General features: G+C 30.5%; 1 protein-coding gene across 3 annotated transcripts in view; it reads right to left on the minus strand.

Annotated features, from left to right (window-relative positions):
- LOC126879491 (calcium-transporting ATPase sarcoplasmic/endoplasmic reticulum type) overlaps positions 1-18,687 on the minus strand; it is a 164,630-nt gene extending 145,943 nt beyond the window's left edge. For all 3 annotated transcript variants that reach the window (XM_050642532.1, XM_050642533.1, XM_050642531.1), the window contains exons 1-2: positions 18,507-18,687; positions 15,814-15,949 (exon numbers count right to left, since the gene is read on the minus strand). In XM_050642532.1, coding sequence (XP_050498489.1) covers positions 15,814-15,931 — 118 coding nt within the window. In that variant the 5' untranslated portion in view covers positions 15,932-15,949; positions 18,507-18,687. The remainder of the gene's footprint in view (positions 1-15,813; positions 15,950-18,506) is intronic.
- Between the last annotated feature and the right edge of the window lie 4,193 nt (positions 18,688-22,880).

The following is a 22,880-nucleotide window of genomic DNA, read 5'->3' on the forward strand; positions in this document are numbered from 1 at the left end:
TTATAGCAATACTCTTATGGTTACAACTAAAGTCGACTTTACACTACATGATTTATCATGTGATTTGTCATATGATTTTTCCCATGACGAGCCGCATGACAATGCTTATGACAAAACGAGCCGTATAAACAATGCAAAATCATGTGACAAATCACACAGTGTAAACATGTAAATTTCACTCCATGACCAAATCATATGACAAATCACATGATAAATCATGTAATGTAAAGTCGACTTAAGATGTAAATTGAAGCTGGAGGGCCACATAAAAGAATAAGGGATGGAGTTTAAATATCTAGGGGCTAATCACACTATCCAGCTATACATCAAAGCTTGAAACAGAAGTAGAATATCAAGAGAACAGAGCCGCAGATTGTGTGAATGAAATAATATGGAGAATATCGGGAAAGGGATGAAAGGCAGAATTTACAAAACAGTCCAATAATGACACACGCGGCAGAAACACGACCTGGCACAGAGAGAACAAAAATATTGCTAGAAACAGCAGAGCTGAAAACCCCTAGAAAAATGGATGGTAATCCACTGTGGGACGGAGCTAGAAATACAGGTGTACGACGGAGAGTGACGGAGATGTAAGGTGGAGAAAATCAAGGATTCGGTAAGAAATAGAAAAGTAAAATGAATGAAGACCACGAATGGAACAACAACTTACTGAAGGCACAGTTAAAAACAGTCATGTCTATACAAAAATAAGAAGGTAAAAATTTAACATAGTAACTTACAAATATTTTAATACATATTATAAGTTCGCTAGACGTAAATTAAAGTTCGACATATTTTTGTCCTCTATTTAATTTGTGTTATCTTTGTATCAGTTTGGAGTCTGATAATACTATTTGCTCAAACACTTACACCAATCGCATAATTAAATTTTTAGTTCTGTTATATTTATAATAAGTTAAGCAAGATAATCTAAATAAGATAAATTACATTAGTAGTACTAATGTCAATGATGAGTTTTAACTGTTTAAGAACAATCATATTTTTATGTTTGATAAGTATCTACAACAATTCGAAATTTTATATTACCGGTAACAAAGAAGAAACTGATCTTATCAGAAGACCATTCCAGAAAATGTTATAAGCAATACACTATCAGGAAATCTTCATTCCTTTAATGAAAACATTTCCTGCGTGTAATTCTAATTGATGGGTTCAGAATTTATTTTAAAATAGTCTACAATTACGTGTCCATGAATAAATGGCATTGCTCACACTTACACTAAAAAGTATGCTACCTTCTTTGTTTAGTTTTATGCATGTGTTACCTATTTTATTGATGCTATAAAATTTGAAGTTTATTACAGCCACAAACTATAAAATTAATATTATTCTGGTCTATAATTATTATATAGCGTAACAATAATAGAATACAACTCACATACCTATATACAAAAAAAGAATCTGGAATTACTATAATAAATTCCGTAAACAAATAATATGAGAAACAACGTGTTAAAAAATAATTCATCAATGTTTGTTTTGGAATGGATTTAATGAGGACTTAAAGAACAATACATGACAAACTAATTACAACATATATATAAAACATGACACATAATCAAGTTGGTTTCAATAGGAAATTTTTTATCTGTGGAAAATGGAAAAAAATCAGAATAACTCAGCGATCCATTAGTCCTAGGGTCTAGGCAAGTCTAGGGGGTCAGGATTGTTTCGGGGTTTACCAAACATCATTCTGTAGGTTTTGTTCAAAGGAACAAATTATATTTTGTAAAAATGATTTATATTAGATGATGATCGGACACCAAACACCCCTGGACTATACTCCGTTTGAAAATTATTGATAGCACAATTTTTATGACACAGCTCATTTATATTTTATGTTGTATTATGTTTGTATACAAAATTATGTTCGTGTCATAAAATTTGTGCTGTCAATAATTTTCAAACGGAGTATACATGGGTCGATCGACATTGGGGTTAACATTAATAGATAGAGTCCCAAAGAATAGCATACATGAAGTGGAATTGATGTAACGATAGATGAACTAAACATACGGTGTAGGGGCGTCCTAGGTTTGATGCAAATAGAAATAGAGGTAGACCTCCAACTCGATGTAGCAATGCGATTAAGAGACTCTCAACAAATTAGCAGAGATCAGCAGCACTGGAAACAACTGAGGGAGCCTTATGTTCAGCAATTGACACTACAGGCGGCGTTATGAAGTTGAGAAAATTTTTGAAGTGTAAACTTCTTTAGCGACGTTGTGCACTTTTTGGGTATGGAAAAAGCATTGAATTCGCAAACTTACGCGAAACGCATGCAACGCGTGTATGATATACATAGGTATAGATGGCACTTCTTTTGGGATGGGGAAAAGTATTGAACTCGCGACCGTCATCGCTACGGCGAGATTTTAGTAATTTATATACTATAGATCAGCGGTTCTCAATCTGTGGTACATGTACCACTGGTGGTACATATCATTATTTGAGGTAGTACACAAAACGCAAAAACAGCGAAAATCAGCACCACTGTTATAGTTAATTAGATCACCTAGCTAGATAGGTATTTCAGTTCTTAGGTGGTACCAAAAATAAAAAAAAGTATTTGGTGGTACATGACTCAAAAAGATTGAGAACCGCTGCTGTAGATTGAATTGCGTATAAGTTCGATCCATATGTGTATAGTTCTGTTTAAAGCTTGAATCGAAAATTCAAGTTTTAAACTTTAAAGCTTGAATTGTAAATTCAAGTTTTAAACAGAAAGCTATGAAAGCGATGTAACGGAATCTTTTTCCCGACAATACACCAACAAATCTTGAATTGCAAATTCAAGCTTTAAATAGAAAGCTATGAAGGAGGTGTAACGGAACCTTTTTCCCAAGTTATAATGGTTGGAAGAGGGATAGAGTGTGTACCTGAGTTAGACTTTCAATCATACGCTCATGAACATATTTCACGTTGCACCAGTAGTAACAAGTTGTACTTATGGAGTACTTTACGGAAGTTTGCACTTCTGTCGGCACTCCCCCAAGTGCCAGCTTTTTTCTTATTATTCGTATGCTTCACCATTTAATGGCCTTGGCGATCATCATCGTCCATTTTACTATGGGCTACTCCTCGTCTGCAGCAGTTCTCAAGAGTTTTTTTTCTGAAAAATGGCTTTGGCAGAGCCAATTAGCCAGACTTGTTTGTGATTGATTGCAGATTCATAGTCATAAATTTCTTATTTCCTGACATAAGTACATACTACAATATTATTTTTTGATACATATGTAGATTGTGTTGCTTTTTTATTTTGTTTTTTAAATTATTTTACTGTTTTTTTTAATATATATTTTAATTTGTGCTAAACACTTTTTTACTTTCTTTTTTATTTTTCTTTTCTTTTTTATTTTTGTTTCATTTTTTTTTATTTATATTTTTTTGTTATTTTATTATTATTTTACTGTGTTTTTTTATATATTATTTTTTTCTTAATTTTTTTAAACCACATTAACAAATTATGCCTAGTTAGTAGGTACATATTACATTTACAACTTGTATTTACATAATTGTTCTTCATAATACTTCTCAAGAGTTCTATCGTTGGTTTTTCACTGCACTGCTTTAAATTTTTCAAACAGTGCGCGCGTCGGTCGTCTCCCTGGTTCTCTTTTTTCTTTCATTTTCCCTTGTATAACCAATCGCATCAACTCATATTCTTTTTTTATAGAGTTCTTTTCATTGAATATTTATTTTCTAATAATGTTCATACTCGTGTTTATTTCCAATTATGAAACCTTATTTTTACAACTATATTTTACAAGTTATATAATATCACTATGATAGTTCTAAGGCATATCTGTAGTGTTTTAATTATTCATTGTCTAGAAAAGATACTGTATCTTTATTTATATGCATTACCAATAATTATACAATAAATAAACGATCTTAATCCACATTAAATTTGTGATCTTTGCTCTTCTCATCGGTTTCGCAATGATTGGTTTTCTGTGCCAACAGTGACGCACTCGAATTACTAGAGACGTCATCGGTGAATGAATGGTATTGGTCTTGCTAATTTAATGTCAAGTATAAATAAAAAAAAACGTGTGTCGATGTCTACCGATACAGAGGCACCTGACTTGGTAAAACGATTATGGGTTTATTAATAGTTGTTTGTTTTTCTTATAAGGTTGGATGTGCCAATAAAATCAATAAGGAATTGAGTGTTTTGGTGGTGATTCGTTAGCTGGTAAGGAAATATTCGCAGGATTATGAGCCCTAACGACGAAACGGACAAACGATTATTGAAAACTTTTATATTCACCTTACTTATTGGATTAAAGAACGAGATCCACAATACATTAAACATTAAAGTCTATCATTATTAATAAAATATTGAGATGGCTTGGTATATTTACACTTTGAATTACAGTGTTGGTGGTAATATAAAATATTGCATAATATCGTTGCAACTAAATAATGTCCGGAATTATATAATTGCCGTGTATAAAATATATAATTTTACCACTAACTCATCATATTAAGTCGTAAGGTTATTGACAGTTACTTGTAACAGAATCTCAAGTGAAAAGCTCTGGTAAAATCTTTTTTCAAAAATTTCCAGAGAAAACGCGACAAATATGTACATACTTACTTAATTTCGTCAATTCACAATTAAAAAATATTATCGGGTATAATATCACAAGAGAGTGAGAATAAATTGAAAATAATGCTACAGTTTTTCGAAAATTTGTTGTCTGGCAATAGACACGAGTGCCCGCAGGGCTCGAGTTGCTATTGCCCAATGACGACAAATTTGAGTAAAAATGAAGCATTATTTTCTTATTTATTCTTACTGTCGTGTGATATTCGTACGATTATTTTTTAATACGTATATTATGGATATTTTCTTAAATCTGACAGTTGTCAAAACTAGGAAACTGGTTGCCATTAAACAGAAACAATCTACTTAAAAAAAATGCTATCGGTAATTTTCTACAGTAGATAATTCTCATTATAATTTTAATCTGATTGGACATAATTAAACACGTGATCAAATAGCTTACTATAGGATTGGAAGTTAAAATCATCAAAAAATAATCATAATAAAAAAATAAGAAACATAGTATGATACAATTGATCCAAAAGATGACATAACCCAGACATCCAAAGTGAAAGTTATCCTCAAACATCAAATTGTTCTATACGCTCTGAGCTTCGACGGTGTCGCTCCTGGCGGATTACTAATTCAACTTTCACCGGTAATTTTTAAATTTATTATTTAATTATTATCGCTTAATATTTACAACGCAAAAAAGTAATTAAATTGTAATCGATCTTTTTAAGATATTGCCAATCATTTTGACGTTCTATTGATAAAATATGAATTTCTTACTTCGGATACTTTCACAATTATCGTGTAGATGGCGCCAAGATTAATAGATTAATTTATAATTATATATTACGGAACATTAAAAAAACTTAAATTCAGTATTTAAAACGTAAGTATATTTAAGGTAGCTGTGAGCTCGTACGTAGAGGGGATATTTACAAATTCGCGAGCGCCAGTAGTGGCAAGTCTGTAAACGTTTACCGGAAATTTGACATAAATGTCAAAGTGATTAATTTAAAATTAAAAACATTAATTATAAAAAATATTAGTTGGTCAAAGCTGTGGTATATATTTTTACCTTAAATATACTTACGTTTTAAATACTGAATTTACGTTTTATTAATGTTCTGTAATATGTAATTATAAATTAATCTATTAAAATTTTAGCGCCATCTACACAATAATTGTGAAAGTATCCGAAGTAAGAAATTAATATTTCATCAATAGAACGTCAAAATGATTAGCAAAATCTTAAAAAAATCTATTACAATTTAATTACTTTTTAGCGTTGTAAATATTACGCGATAACAATTAAATAATAAATTTAAAAATTACCGGTGAAAGTTGAATTAGTAATCCGCCAGGAGCGACACCAGCGAAGCTCAGAGCGTATATGGTCCACATATACGTATCGAAAACCTCCACTTTTCACCCGTAACTCTGGAACCGTTGATTTTTTCTGTCTTTACACGGCAAATTACGTGTAGTAAAATTCACACTGGTATGGATATGTAAACATTACTAGAATGTCATTCTACTTGACAATGTCATCATTAACTTTAAAGAGATGGCTTTTGAATGTTCTTGGATAACTGTTATTTGTATAATTGCAAATTATTAATTCAGTTAATAAATGTGATTATTTCATTCATATGAGATTCTGACCAATAGAAAGCTACAGAAATAAATTAACCTGATAATTTTTGATAATTTCCCGTCGTCAAGTATATTACGTCAGATGCCCTTCGTTGCTACGAAAAAATACATTCAGTGACATTAATGACAATTAATGTTTTAAAAATTATAAAAGTGATGACTTTCAACCGTGAAATATTTATAACAACTGTGTGTTTAACAACTGTGTGTATAACAACTGTGTGTACTAATTTGTACTTACATAAATAAATTACACTAAAATTTTGGTTTTGAACAGTTTTATTCATGAAATAATGGCAGCAAATTGCACTCGATCTCTAAAATTATTATCGAATTGTTGCCCTCGTGACACTTTGACATAATTTCACTCCCCTTCGGGTCGTGAAATTAAAACTGTCAAAGTGTCACTCGAGAAAAATTCGATAATTTTAGAGCTCCTGTGCCATTACTACTGATAATTTTTTCACTAACTATGTATTCAGTGATTGTAATAATTTATATGTACAACAAAATCTAATACTCAATAGAGAAAAAAAGAAAAGTGCTAAAGTGATTTGTTAATAATATATTGTTACTATGGAACGCTTACAATTTTGAACATCTTTAACAAAAAAATACTTGGATCACAGAATATATCCTGATGTATTCTCTGTTTGGATCTTCCATAAATAATAAACAATAAATAACTTTTTATTAAGTTCACGTCTTAAATCAATTATTTATCAAATAGGTACTGTTCGTCCGCTATAACTTTTCCCATGAGTCACGATTCATTTTCAAACAAATTAAGTCAAAACATAAAGTGAAACGAACGTCGATGTGTATATACATTTAGTATACTGTATACTATATACTACACACATCGGCGTACGTTTCACTTTATGTTTTGACTTAATTTGTTTGAAAATGAATCGTGACGCATGGGAAAAGTTATAGCGGACGAACAATACACTATCAATATTATTTAATCAACAACTCAAAATATTCCCGATTCCATGTCAAATATTTAAAACTGTCACTGTCTTGTCATCATATTCTATTTGACTCAGTGCGTTGTATGACAAAGATAGCGAATGTTCGATTTGGAAAGTATACCACGGACATAATCTCCATTTTTTTCGAATCCTGAAGAAACCAATAAATATTTTTAAAAAATTTAAACGCAGAATGAAAGACTAAATTATTATCGAGGGCCAAAAGTCCCTTAGAATAAATAAAAAATTTCTTTTGAATGAGATATTTGAAATTAAAAATCACTACATTTTCACCCCTGTAATTTATTAAAATAAACATTATAGAAGTTTTCAGGGACTTTCGGCCCTCGGTAAGAACGTAATCTATCATTCTGCGTTTAAATGTTTCAAAAATACTTATTAGTTTTCTCAGCATTCGAAAAAAATGAATCCTCATTTGAATAGCATTGCAGCCGAAAATACGTACCCATCCCCTTAATAATAACTATAGAAATAGATGATAGTGAATCTAGCAACAGAAAAAAGGTAAATACGTATTAAAGGCTGTAATTTTCTAAAGGCTGTAATTTTCTAAAGGCTCTAATTTATGTCACCGTAAGGAAACTAGAAAGCGGGTCAGACTATTTAAAAAATTCAAACCACCTAATCGACAAGCAATAAAATTATCGGTGATTTTCTAAAACAATATTTATTATTCTCTGACGAGAGGACTTATTATAGGGATGACCTCTTTTATTAGAACAATTAGTGGTGGATGTATGGCCGTAAAATCGTAAAACGCAATTTGCCGCTGAAAGCTCCCGTCAAATCCAGCCATAATAGATTTTCAGAGGATCTCTATTGGATTACTTCCTTCAGAACCGGACGCGAATGGGAGAGATTTAGATATATGTCGGGATTATAACGCAAAAGGAAGATTACACTACCCGCGTGCATACGCGTTCAAAACATATTCATTATTTTAGAATACAATATTGTAACCTTTTAAACCTAAAAGTAGCAGATTTATACACCAGGAAACGAAGTATTTAAAAATCAAAAAATTACTGCATTAAATTTCTCAACTTGAATATCTGAAAGTTAATGCAAGATCAGGGCAAGCAAAAACCAAGGTTTTTTGTTTAAACCAGGTTTATTTGGTTTAAACCAGGTTTATTTGATACAAAGTATCATAAGTCTAAATACTTTAAAAATGAATAAATTAGTTTATAAAATAATAGTAATAAACAATGAATAAAATGAATAAGACAACTTTTATTTTTATTTACACAAACAAAAAATTAAAATAACAAAAAAAAATCTTCAAATGTATCAAAACATATTCAAAATAGCTTCGAAAGTAAAAAATAGAATTTATTTATCTTAATTTTGTTCATTTGCGGCAGCTGTATAAAAAACTTTAAATAAAAACGCCATTTTGGAGGTTCAATAAAGAAACAGGTGTTTTTCTTAAAAAACCAGTTGATTTAAACCATGGTTTAAACCAAGGTTTTAAGCATGTTGGTTTAAACCTGCCAACCCTGTGCAAGATTCTTTCATCTTGTGGGTATCAAAATTTTTACTGCGTCATAGTTTTTTATTAATATTTAAGCAAAAAAAAACGAAATTTTTCATTAATTTCAATATTGTGAAAAAACTATTAGTCCAGGAACCAAAGCTTTTCACCTCGCAATTTTTACAGAATGGATCAATTTGCTTGAAAATTTGAGAATAAGTAGTGGATAGACAAAAGTTAATAAAAACATTCATTCTAAGCAAAAAATGTTCTATACATTTTTTTGATAAAATTAATAGTTTTTGATTTATTCGCTATCGAAAGTGTTAGCTTTATATCTAAAAAATCAATGGTTTTCGATGGTATTCTTTTTCTCATGATCATCTTTCAGTGCGTCACAGTTCTTTGATTTTTTTCTAACGCATTAAATTGTATGTGACAGAAAAAAAAGGCACGTCCATGATTACAGACATTTACAACATCATTTATTCTAGTTATTGTAGTTGTCGATAGATGGCGCCATAATAAAAAAAATATTTTTTTTTTAAATTAGATAATAATATTACAAATATAATCTGTATAATTTATAAGACTATACAAATCAAAGAAAATACCATTTTATAAATGCAAGAAACACATTTGATTTGTTTTTATTCCAAATTGAAAATAAAATGTGACAACTGTCAGATTTAACTAAAATGTCATGTTAGAAAAAATGTGCATTATCACGGACTTACCCTTTTTCCTATCATTTGTTACGCACTGAAAAATGCTTATGAAAAGGACAATATACTCATTTACGATTCACTCAATTTTTGCCGTAGAACAAATTTTATCAAACCAAGTTCTTGGAAATTAAATTTTCTAAAATTTCATATTTAAACATTTTTTCGTATATCTGATGCTAATCTTTCTATTCTGAAGAAAATGGCATTTTTTACCAAATTGCAAACATTCGTTATTCGCTTTAAACTTCAGTTTTTTAAAAACTAATCATTCGAAGCCATTCAAACTTCTAGAATCTATTAATAATACATAAATAAAGAAGAAGAAATAAGGCCAATGACTAAAAACGCCGATAAATTATTATGCTTCCAATTGGATTTCTCCCTTTCTTTTCAACAAAAATATATATTGATTTTTTAACCCTAACTTTTTTATTTTTTATCTTAGAAAGTTCGTTAAAAAAGAATTTTGTAGGTTTTATAAGATCTATAAGGCTAATAATATTAAATCTTTTTAAAATTCTCAGTCACAAAAAGAGGTGGCATTGAAAGGGTTGGTAAAGGTGGTTTTTGCATGATATTACAAGTTTTAATTGTCAAAATAGCTCACTCAATTTTTGCCGTAAAAAAAGTTTTTGGAAACCAAGTTCTTGGAATTAAATAAGCTACAATTTCATATTTAAATATTTTTTCGTATTTCTGATGCTAATCTTTCTATTCTGAAGAAAAGGCCATTTTTTTCCAAACTACAAAAATTCGTTATTCGCTTTTAACTCCATTTTTTTTAAACTATTCATTCTAAGCCGGTTAAACTTCTAGAACCTATTAATAATACATAAATGAAGAAGACCAAATAAGGTCAATGACTAATTTTAATTAGGGTGGTGATTAGGAGGTTGCTTCCGATCACTTTTTCGCTGAAAAAAATAGGGACTGACATTCTTTTCATTATAAGTCACTTGATTTTTTTTATTTTTGGAGATACATATTTTTAAATATGTACTTTAAATTAGTTTCAACAAGTTATCCTCGAAAAATGCATAGTTTTCCCGTCCTTTGACTTTGAAACTACAATATTTAGCATTTGACGAAGAAGAGCCAACATTTAATAAAGTATAGCTCGACTACTATTGGTCTTAAAGAAAATAAAAAAAAGGTTTTTTTATTTTTTCAAAAGGTACATTTTTGTTGGGTAAAGTTCTTTTGATAAAACGAAAACTTTTTGAGTTATTAGCAGAAAACTGATTAAAAACATTGATTTTTTCAAAGGTAATACCACGAGTCCTCTAAATTTATCAAGCAAAATTTAGAGGACGAGAGGTATTTGAAAAGATTATTTTGTGAACCAATATGTATTATTAGTAAATACGGGCATCTGTGAAATATTTTTAAGACAACTAGGATCAATGTCTTAAGTAGGTTATAGTTAAATTATTTTATGATTTAAAATGAACCAATTTATTTATTATATTGTTAATACATAAAAAACTGTTTAAATCGAAAATGAACAATTATTAAAAACACAATTTTTATAACTAATATGAGATTTTCCAATGTCGTTCGTAAAGTATTATGTGAAATTTAGGGTACCTTAAGTTTTATCAGGGAAGAGACTGTTTTATCAAGGAAGAGGCTGTTTTATCAGTATTACACTCAATGATTGGCTAGAATGACGCGTGGTGATTGGCTGAAAAAGCAAAAACGTCAGAATTTGACAGGTGAAAAAAATAATCGATATAAAACTAACACTTTCGATAGCGAATAAATCGAAAACTATTAATTTTATCAAAAAAAGTATAGAACGCTTTTTGCTTATAATGAATTTTTTTACCAACTCTTGCCGTCAAAATATAATAAAAATTTCCACCCCCGAGATGGGGTGGCAACCACACCCATGGTAAAAGCGCCTTTTGGCATGATATAGATTTTGACTCTTGGACTATCCATTACTTATTCTCAAATTTTCAAGCAAATCGATCCATTCTGTAAAAATTACTAGGTTTTGTCCCATTTTAAGCTTCATTACTTGGACTATAATATGTCCAAGTACTTGGACTATAATATATCTACAATGCATATTATGCATTTACTGGTTTTGATTCAGACACTTCCGATGTTAAACCATCATTTTAATTAATTTTCCAAATTTTGGTTTTATTTTTTAAATGTTCAGAATTTTAAGTTATTTTGGAAAAATAGAAATACCTATATGTTTAAATTAATGTTTTCAATATTTTTACTTAATTTAGTTGTTACTTGGATACTCGTATCATTTTGTTTTCCGTTTATGTAACATACTACCATACGTACGTTTATATTTTTGTATTTTTTATTTAAGTAAAAATATATCTTTTATATTGTTACATTCTACATTTAGAGTCTTATTTTGGTCAATTTAGTTTCTCTATTGAAATGTTTTCCAAAATATCATAAATATCATATAAATATCACATTTTGGATATATATCAGATATACGTGTCTACTTAAGTTGGAAACATATGGGAAACTTTTTTGTTATTCATTTTACGAAAAAAAGTTATTCTTTATAAAAAGTTCTGCATGCTCTAAACCCTAAGATTCAATAATCAGATATCAAATTTTGTCAATATTATACGAGGTATGTCAAAAAATATGAACGTTCAAGAGTAAAGTACATACCTTTATTTCTCTCAATATCGAAAATTCTTATTATGAAAAGTTGTTTGGAAATAAAAACTAAGATCAAATATGCAATTACATGCTTCTAATTGGAAAAAAAAATGTTTTTAAAATTTTTCTCAAATTTATTGATACTTCCTTCGTTTTTATTTATTACACATACGATAACTCTTTTATTATTACTTTTACGAAAAAAAGGTATTCTTTATAAAAAGCTCTTTATGTCCTAAGACCAAAGATTCAATCATCAGATATCACATTTTATTAATTTTATACGAGGTATGTCAAAAAATATGAATTTCACTCAGGAGTAAAGTACCTTTGTTTTTCACAATATTGAAAATGGTTATTAAAAAAGTTGTTTAGAATTAAAAACTATGTTTCAATATGCAATTACATCCTTATAATTGAAATATTGTGAAATATAAAGGTACTATAATCTTGAGCGAATTTCATATTTTTTTTGACACACCTCGTATAAAATTAATAAAAGTTGATATATCATGGTTGTGTCTTAGATTTTAGACCATGCAGAGTTTTTTATGAAGAATAACTTTTTTTCGTAAAATGAATAATAAAAGAGTTATCATATTTGTAATAATTAAAAACGATGTTGAGTATCCATAAATTTGAGAAAAATTTCTTTTTCAATTAGAAGCATGTAATTGCATATTTTATCTTAGTTTTTTATTCCAAATAACTTTTTATCATAAGAATTTTCGATATTGAGAGAAATAAAGGTACTTTACCCTTGACCGAAATTCATATTTTTTGACATACCTCATATAATATTGAGAAAATTTGATATCTGATGATTGAATCTTTTGTTTTGGGGCATGCAGAACTTTTTATAAAGAATAACTTTTTTTCGTAAAATTAATAATAAAAAAGTTTCCCATATGTTTCCAACTTAAGTAGACACGCTGTATATCATATCTATCCGATATTTTGATATTTATATAAATATCATGGATATTTTGTGCCCTGCTAAGTAGTCTCAAAAATAATTGTTTAAGCTTTTAAAATTTGCAAGTGCAAAATAAGTATGTATTACTAATATAGATTATATTAGTAACACATATTTAATAAAACTAGTTGTAAACATAAACTAATTTATACATCCTCATCTATGTATTCGAAAAATAAACATCTAAAACTCACAAACCAATTATCATATTTCATAAACCAAGCGCTAACAACTTCCAGTGATTATAAGTTCCAACAACTATTTTGGGTTAGCTAGTTTATTTTTCCACAAATATCATTCTAATTTGAAAGTTTATTATATTAATACTAATATATTTAAAATTTTATTTAAGATTATGTCTATTTAAAAATAACTTGATATAAAAATGTATGACCTATCGCGATTAACAACTGTAAACTGTTAGAGAAATTAAATGTATACTAACTCAATAACTTAAATTTTAGGTAATTTTAATGTATTTTCAGGTGCTCAGAGGCTAACATTTAAGTATATTTGTAATGAAAACTAACGATTATGAAATTTACTGGTCTTAATTCAAATAATAAGCAAAATACAAATGAAGGGTACAGGCAAAGAACGTGCTATGTCAAAATAATAAGTTTCGAGAAAAATGGTTTCAAAGGTTAAGACTCTCTTTTGTTTATTATTTATGCACTGACGAAAACTCATTTATTTACTAAATTTGCTGGAATTACAGCGATGGCTTCAGCTTTTGTGTACAACATGACAGCACTTTTTTGCCGGGACTGTGCGAACTTGACACCTTTTTAGCCTGACTAGAGAAATTAAAATATGTTGTTATTGCTGACTGAGCACATTCATAGCGGTGATTGATTTATAGAATGGTAGTCGAGATCGCTGGCTAACAGAGGATACCAGAAACCCATTTTCTGCAAAAATTGACATAGCACCTTCTTTGCCTGTACCCTTAAAATGTTAAAAGAACACACATCACCTCATTTTCTCATTCCTACACAATACACTTGGACACATTGGACATAATACATTCCTACACAAAGATATACTTGCACAGGGCAATATAGTGTATGATTTTTTCTTCTGCACACAGCACTTTTGGTGCTGTGTCTGAATTTTAAAATGTTTCTTTACAATTTCCTGAAACCTGTCCTATCATCTGCTGCTCAAAATAATTCTTCTACTGTTTGACCACACCATTGCTTAATATTTGGCAGCCATGAAAGTTTCTTTCACTTAATCCATCTCTTTCCCTCCACTTTTCCTTGTATAATAAGGTGAAGTAGATGATCTTCTAATTACTGACCACTTCAGTATGTAGTACATCTAAAGTAGTGTTCACCATAAGATAAAGTTTAACAAGCTATAAAAATAAGTCATCAGGATGTAAGGAAAATTATGGTGACCCAAACACCAAATTGCAACATCTCGGACATGTGATGAGAGGCGAAAGATATAGGATCTTGAGACTTGTAATTAAAAAAAATAGAGTGTAGGAGAAGCATAGGAAGGAGACGTGTTTCCTGGTTGAAGAACCTAAGAGAATGATTTGGTTGCAGCAGGCAACTGTTCAGAACAGCTGCCTCGAAGGTCACAATAGTCATGATGATTGCCAACCTTCCTCGTGGAGATGGCACTTAGAGAAGAAGAAACACCAAAGAAAATTCAACAGAATAAAAAAACTTCAAGTAGTAAGGTCTTCTGGGAACTGCAGTACCATAATGATGATAACCAATAAAAGAGAAGATCCTAAATTATAATAATATTCCATATTCCTATTATTATAATATTCCTATTGTATAAAAATAAAATAACTGAATTGCAAGTAAATATAACTGCAGTAGAACCTCGGTACACCGATTTCCGGTTAACCGATTTCCGGTTAACCGATTTCCAGTTAACCGAGATTCCGGGTTAACCGAGGCCATCCTAATATGAATTTTATAAATTTTAATGAGAAAACTCAAAAAACATTTTTTGAACATCATTTTACTCAAAAAACAATCAAAGACATTTGTTAAAAATGATAATTGATTCACATGTAGTGTATTTGAGATTCAACTGTTTTAAGGTTATGTATTATTATATGTGTTTTATACCAAAACAATGTGTGTTTGTCCCAATTTTTATGTTAACCTAACAATCGTCTTTATATTGTACTATATTTAGGTTACGTCCGTGTTATCCGAGTTTTGCCGTATCTGAGGTACTCTCAGTCCCAATTACCTCGGTTAATCGAGGTTCTACTGTATTAAAATTTAAATTTTATTACTTTCTAACTTTCTTCGATATAAAATTCTAAAGCAGACCTAGAAAAATGAACTGTGGGGAAAAATTTCAAAGAAAATTTATGTGGTTTAAAAGAATGTTTAATAGAAAAGAAAAAACTACTAATTGCATCACAAACACAAAGAAATTTCCAATTGAAAGAGTTAAATTTAAAAATAAACTAAATATCGTTTACAATATAAGTATTGTGTGTTTAATTATTGTTTACAAACTATTTTCAACTGTGGCAGCAATGTTTGTATTAGAAATATACTTCATTGTGGCCAATTTCTAAACACTGTATGTTTTAATGTAAGCATCGAAATATGTGCATAATTATTATTAACTGGAAATCTGACAATGAATAAAGAACTAACAATATTGATATGCGGATATGTTTGTAATTCTCTGTACTTTAATTCATTTAGAGCCAGCACCTGTCATATAATTAATGAATATTTAACTTAAAAATAGTAAAAATCACTTACCATTGGGTCCATATTTAGCTTGATTCTTTTTGACTTGATCAAGTGAAAGACCTCGTTCTTGATCAGCGTCGAAGTACCTAAGTACTTCGTCCACTGTTTTTGCGTGACCATCCTCCATTCTGCCCAGTTGTCACTTCTACAAGAAAAATCTATTAGTTAAATAATCCAATATGGAACGGATTTATTATTCACCTTCACTACTCATGCTAATAAACATACTGCCTAATGCTTTATGTAAACAAAGAGGTAAGTAATATAAACATAAGTCACCTTAGAACAATCTAGTGATGAGTGAGCTAATAACCAGCAAAATAGCACAAAAGATGGAAAACGTATTAAGTTGTGAAATAAAAAGAAATGAAACTAGTCGAGCTGGGAAATTTGGCGATATTAACCTAAAAATTTACATTTTATTGATTGTTTCTCACCTTTACATGTATCAGAGGAGTATGTCAACTAAAACTGTCACTGTGACAGTGGTAGTTGCCAAACTTGTGCGATACGTCTAAAGGTGGGAAACAATCAATATAATGTAAATGTATAGGTTAATATCGCTAAATTTCCCAGCTCGACTAGTTTCATTTCTTTTTATCTCACAACTTAATACGTTTTCCATCTTTTGTGCTATTGTGCCGGTTATTAGTACGCTCATCATTGTATATTACAACAGTATGTCTCCTATTGATGACCTGAACACAATGAAAAATAGACAATTGAGGAGAAGGGCCCAAGAAAGAATTGAATGGAAGTACATAGCCAGACAAGGAAAGACCCATCCAGGGTTATGATGCCAAAAGTAGATGTCTCCTATTTACTTACAGCTTTATAATTTTAATTGTTTATTCATATTTACTTATTCATAATGAAAAAGTAACCCTGATTTCTTTTTTGATTCAAGTGGTTTATAAAGAGATTTGAAATTGTCTTGAATCTTCTTGACCTTACTCTTTTTCTCACTTGCCTCCTGTTTTTGTGTCAAACCCTTTCTCAAAAGCATGTACACAAACTGAGTTTAGGAAAACTTTTAGAAAACCATAATTTCTATTCAGTTTTGTTAATTATTACAAGACATAAGCAGCAATTCTCACCTATTTTAACCCTTCAGCGGATGGATGAAGTATGTCAGACCTCATCCATTTAGAAATATAATGAAATCCGTCCGTCTGTTGGAGGGTTAAAGTCAGTTTTTAGATATAGGTATAATTTTACTTCAGCAAAAATTAATCTTCTTGAAGGAATTCATAATTATTATACGTTATAATTACTTTTATGAAGACAAAGGTAGTGCATGCATAATAAGAATGTTATGTTTAGTCAATAGCTGTCATGTGTTTATAGGTCTCTTTCCATAAAGTATTGCTGATCCGAGATCACAACATTTTCACACATTGAATTTTATTCACTGACTACCATTGATTTGGAAATAATTTGCTTGTTCTAATACATTTTTATTCACTATAATAGTTCATTATTGTCTGTGGGTTCCTCAAATGTTTCCAATAGTTTGTAACTGTTGTGATTCGCATTTTACATACTTTTTGCACAAAACAAATCCGTTATAGTTTGTTGCAGTCTGTTAATGATTAATGATTATTTCAGATATAAGACAAAGAAAAATTTTAGAATAAACATTAGATATTATGAAACTAACAAATGTCACAATGGAAAATATTTAATATGTGCAATATTGTAGCGAATATTTAAATAAATATGGAACTATTTTTTTGGATGTTAAAGTTACTCACCGTTGAATAGTTTGAAAAACGTGTTAAGTTTAATGAGCAAATTATAACCTAAAAATATCAGAATTTGCACTGTCACAGTTTTGCAACCAGTATTCTAGATCTGAATAATCAAAGATTATTATGTACTATTGCAATCGATTGTGGCACACGAAATCTTCATTTTCTAACAATTTTTTTCTAAAAGTTGAATAAACTCCAAAAAACCCTATCACTACTCAACACTACACACCAACCACTCCGTTACTTTCGTGTTCTGGTGATGATTACGGAATCCAGCTAGGAAAATGCCACGTTCTTCCTATAACTCGACATGCGCTTTATTTTGTAGGTTCTTAGAAGTTATAATTATAAATTAAAATTATATTTTAATCGTGGGAAATTACCCTGGGTGCCAACAGGGCTCAACGAACGCTCTGTTTGGAACGTTGATTTTCAAAGGTGCAAATAATTTTCAAGTTCTCCCAGTTGCACAGTTGTCGGAGGTACGCATGTGGCATGTGGACGTACCCTATTGGACCACGGACCTAGGCAAGTGTCACGTGACCCTGGTAGCGCAAACTTTTAAATAGGTCCGGGGTTAGAATGATAATAATTATTAGAAATAAATCGGGATATTATTTTAGAAATGCGTCGACATTAGTACAAAGTTGTTTTATTTTGGGAATGGCCCGGTATTGGGCTGAATGCCAATCTAGAAGCTACCGTTATAGCACACTTGTCTTCATATTTTTGGCAAGCGCTCGAAGGAAAAGACGTGGGTTCTCGCACATTTTAAAAAAAAATTCGAATTACATAACCGTTATGTTACCCTTCAACTGATTTACATACGGCATACAAAACAAACAAAACATTTATCTTACTCCAAGCTAAAGGGGTGTATTATCCAATAATTAGCTCACTATTTTTTAACTCCAGGATATGTTGCACTGCACTGCACTTTCAACTTACCGCTTGTTATCACAAAAATGGTCCCAGTAGTTATCACTTGACGAAAACTTTGGTGGATTATCAAAGGTTAACAACGACACGGTATTGTTTAGGCCCCCATTTAAGAGTAGCACAAAATTGTCACAGAAGTTTAGAGCACAAACGGGCGATGGAGTGAGTGTGTTGCGGGCTTTTATAAGTTCGGTAGCTACCTGTCGGGGACGCTGTCCATGGGCACAGTGCCAAGAACCGGGACTTCAGCGGGACTGCTTCAGCGCATTTTATTTTTTATCAAAATTCAAAAGTTACCCTCAATCAAAATTAATGGATGGTTCTAGCTCAGTTTTTCTAATTGCTTCTTTTACAAGGCAATGTATGAGTATTCCGTTTCCATTTATTGTTAAAGAATAATATAGAACAATGATTATTATGCCTTAAAAAGCATTAAAAGTTTAGGAAATTATTTGTTGTGTAAGGATTGTCTATTAATTAAATGTTAGGGTAGTTGATAGGTCAGTTAATTTCACATACCATATAATATTCTATATTATAATATTCTTATCTTTAAAATGATGTGTTTAGAAATATATGTAGGTAGGTAGGTATTTTATTTACTTTCCTATCTTATATCTTTTTTGATCGTTGGTAACCTTTTTGTTGTATTCATAAGTTTTGTTTTGTTTTGTTATTGTTTTTTTCCCTCTTCTTTAAGTGAAGTTTCCTAATCGGAGGTTTGATATCACCATCACTACTCACTACCTTTACTCTATTTTCACTGTTATGAAGACTTCTGTTGAACTCCATGTAAATTAGTCAATTAAATTTTTTCAACCATGACACCCTCCTTTTCCCTAAACTCCTTCCTCCTCTTATATTTCCTAGTATCAATCTTAGCATTTCATACCAGTGGCGTACTGAGCATGGTTCCGCGGGTTCCGCGGAACCAGAGCCCGGGCCCCGCAGGGGCCCGCTTTAATGCGCTTTTTGCTTCTTTTTTTTCTAATTTGATGGGGACATTTTGAACTACACAAGTAGGTACACACATAAGAAATGTAACTGCATAACAGATTTTAATTTTTGTGTAGGTACTTTACTTGTGTAGGTAAAAACGAAGAATAATATTATTCCTCAAAAATTTTTAAAACTTTATTGAAATACAGGGAATGCTGTTGTAAGGTTCCCTACACATTTTACCTGCTTTCCAAACATGTTTCAACTTATAAAGACTAACCGCCAGGGCCTGCCTACACGTGATAACTCAAACACTTGTACTATATTAGCACGATTCATGAATAAGATGTCGGTATACTACAAAGTTGTAAATATGCATTGCAAGTTTTATTGCAATAATCCCAATTCAACAGGGTCGATACTGGTGTTTATAGAACGGTCATCATTCAGCCTGTACCGGGTGTCCCAATAAGAATGGCTCTCGGCCATATCTCAGGAACCGTTTATAGTAGAGCTTTGAAATAAAAAAATTTATAACAAAAGTTGCCTCAGAAAAAGCCTGGAAATTATTTTCATAATTGTGGGACCACCGTTAGAGGGCGTAATTGAATATCAAAAATTAAAAAATCTAAATTTTACAAAATTTTCCTAATGAAGGGGCACTGGAAATTCGATCGTCGTATTCTTCATAAAATTCTACGCATATTTGATTTGACAAGTTTAGGTCTACCTTTGGAAATAAGAGGTGGGGGTGAGTGGGAACCTTGTTATGAAAAACTGGCTGTGAGTCCGGTTCTGCTTAATCAAATTTTGCAAACTTGTTCTTGTTGAAGATAGATCTTTTTCGTCAATGTAAAAGATATGATTTCGAACCAATTTACTGAGTAATATGCCAGCTAGAAGGCGGTATTTAATTTTTTTCAGAAATCTAGTGTTCCTTGGAAAATATTAAATACAAACATGCATTTTTAATACCATATTACAAGATTAGACAAAATTACCAACAGAATAGCGAAAACCGCATGTTAATACCTTTTTTATATCTCGAGATATCTTACAAAATGTGTAAATTTAAAAACATAACTGTTACTGTCACCGGTAAACGAAATAATTCATTAAAAGTAGTGTGCTATGGAAACAACAAAGAAACATTTTCCAGCTGTCAACGTATATTAGGTCTTTTCAACGCTTCTCATTTGTTTCGAGCCTCGTTCATATCTCGTATATTAATATTATACACGGATTATACGGCATATGACAGAGGCTCGAAACAAATGAAAAGCGTTGAAAAGCCCTATTACAAAGAAATAAAAACAACTATTTAGTGATGACATAAACGTTCAAATTTTTGCCCATCATTTCCGTTGCAAACATTTACTCTTTCAAGAGTAGATTGAACAGCAGTCTCAATTTCTGCTCTCGATATGCTTTGAATGCCGTTTAGTATTCTCTGGATAATGTATTCTAGAATAGTGTATGATGGGCAACAATTTGAATATTTAGGTCGTCACTAATTAGTTCTTTTTGTTCTGTGTTATATTTAATTTTAATTGTATTGTTTCTCTTTATATTGTTGTTTTAATTAATTATATTTTTATACGTTGACATCTGGAAAATATTATTTTGTTTTTTTCCACAGCACACTACTTTTCATTAACTTAGTTTACCGGTGATAGTAACAGTTATGTATAAAATTTACACGTTTATTCTCGAGATATCTTGAGATAGAAAAAAGGTATCGACATGCGGTTTTCGCTATTCTATTTCTAATTTAATCTAATTTTATAAAGTATGATTAAAAATGCATACTTGTTTTTAATATTTTCCAAAGAAAACTAGATTTCTGAAAAAAATTAAATAACGCCTCCCAGCTGGCTTATTACTTATTAGGATGGTTCAAAATTATCACGCTTACATTTAAGAAAAAGATCTGTCTTCAACAAGACCCAGTTTTCAAAATTTGATTTAGCAGAACCGGACTTACAGCCATTTTTTCATAACAAGGTTCCCACTCACCCCCACCTCTTATTTGCAAAGGTTGAGTTAAACTTGTTAAACCAAATATGCGCAGAATATGATGAAGAATACAATAATCGTATTTCCAGTGCCCCTTCATTAGGAAAATTTTGTAAAATTTAGATTTTTTTATTTTTGATATTCAATTACGCCCTCTAGCGGTGGACCCACAATTATGAAAATAATTTCCAGGTTTTTCCTGAGGCAACTTTTGTTATAAAATTTTTTATTTCAAAGCTCTACTATAAACGGTTCCTGAGATATGGCCGAGAGCCATTCTTATTGGGACACCCGGTACTTTTATATAGGTAGGTGATTCTTAAAAATTGAAATTAAATTCTAAATATAGACCATAGCGGTAAGGATAACTAGACACTATATTACAGACATAGACACTAATTTCTTTTTAAGAAAATCTCGTCGTTTGATAAAAGATATCAGCCCTACCGTTATCCAAGGTTTTTTTTGATATTTTTTTATTTAAGCATTTTATCTCCCTAGAGGTTTGTATGAAATTATTTAACTTATTTATAAATGTAGCATATTATGCAATTTGAGAATCTATTTTGTTCATATAAATTTTATTCCAATGTTCATTTTTTAAAAGCTGTGTTAGTTTTCCGGTATTAATGTTTTTAATTATGACTGTAATTTTGGATGTAGAAAGTTTTTGAGTTTCATTATTTATAAAAACGGCTGGCGTAAATTGATCAATCATGTGAGTATGAAGAACGATAGGATTAATATTAATTTACAGTTTTAAGAGGAAACAGTAGCGATCAACAGGTAGCGAAAACGCGTTCCAAGATTGCGGCTGTAATTTTGAATATCTTTTCGAGATATTTGGCACACGTATTCGTAATATAATAAAGAATGGCGATACAGAGCCCAATTTGAAAAATATATTAATATGTGGAAATTACTCTGTAATTAAATACAATAGATATTAAAAAAACGAGCCTGTACCGCCATTAAGAAGAACAAAAATACACTTTCTTCAAATAAACTTTTTTATCCGATGCCTAGATTTTGTGTCATTTTGGAACTACTAATGAAATATAAAATGTTAGTAGTTCCAAAATGACACAAAATCTAGACATCGGATAAAAAAGTTTATTTGAAGAAAGTCTATTTTTTTGTTCTTCTTAATGGCGGCACAGGCTCGTTTTTTTAATATCTATTGTATTTAATTACAGAGTAATTTCCACATATTAATATATTTTTCAAATTGGGCTCTGTACCGCCATTCTTTATTATATTACGAATACGTGTTCCAAATATCTCTAAAAAATATTTAAAATTACAGCCGCAATCTTGGAACGCGTTTTTGCTACCTGTTGATCGCTATTAAATATTCACAATAGCAAAACCTATATTTTTTTATACTAGGTAGTTGAGATTTTTGAAGTTGAGTTATTTTGAAAAAAC

The sequence above is a fragment of the Diabrotica virgifera genome, chromosome 2 (assembly GCF_917563875.1).
Source record: "Diabrotica virgifera virgifera chromosome 2, PGI_DIABVI_V3a".
Classification (NCBI taxonomy): Eukaryota; Metazoa; Arthropoda; class Insecta; order Coleoptera; family Chrysomelidae; genus Diabrotica; species Diabrotica virgifera.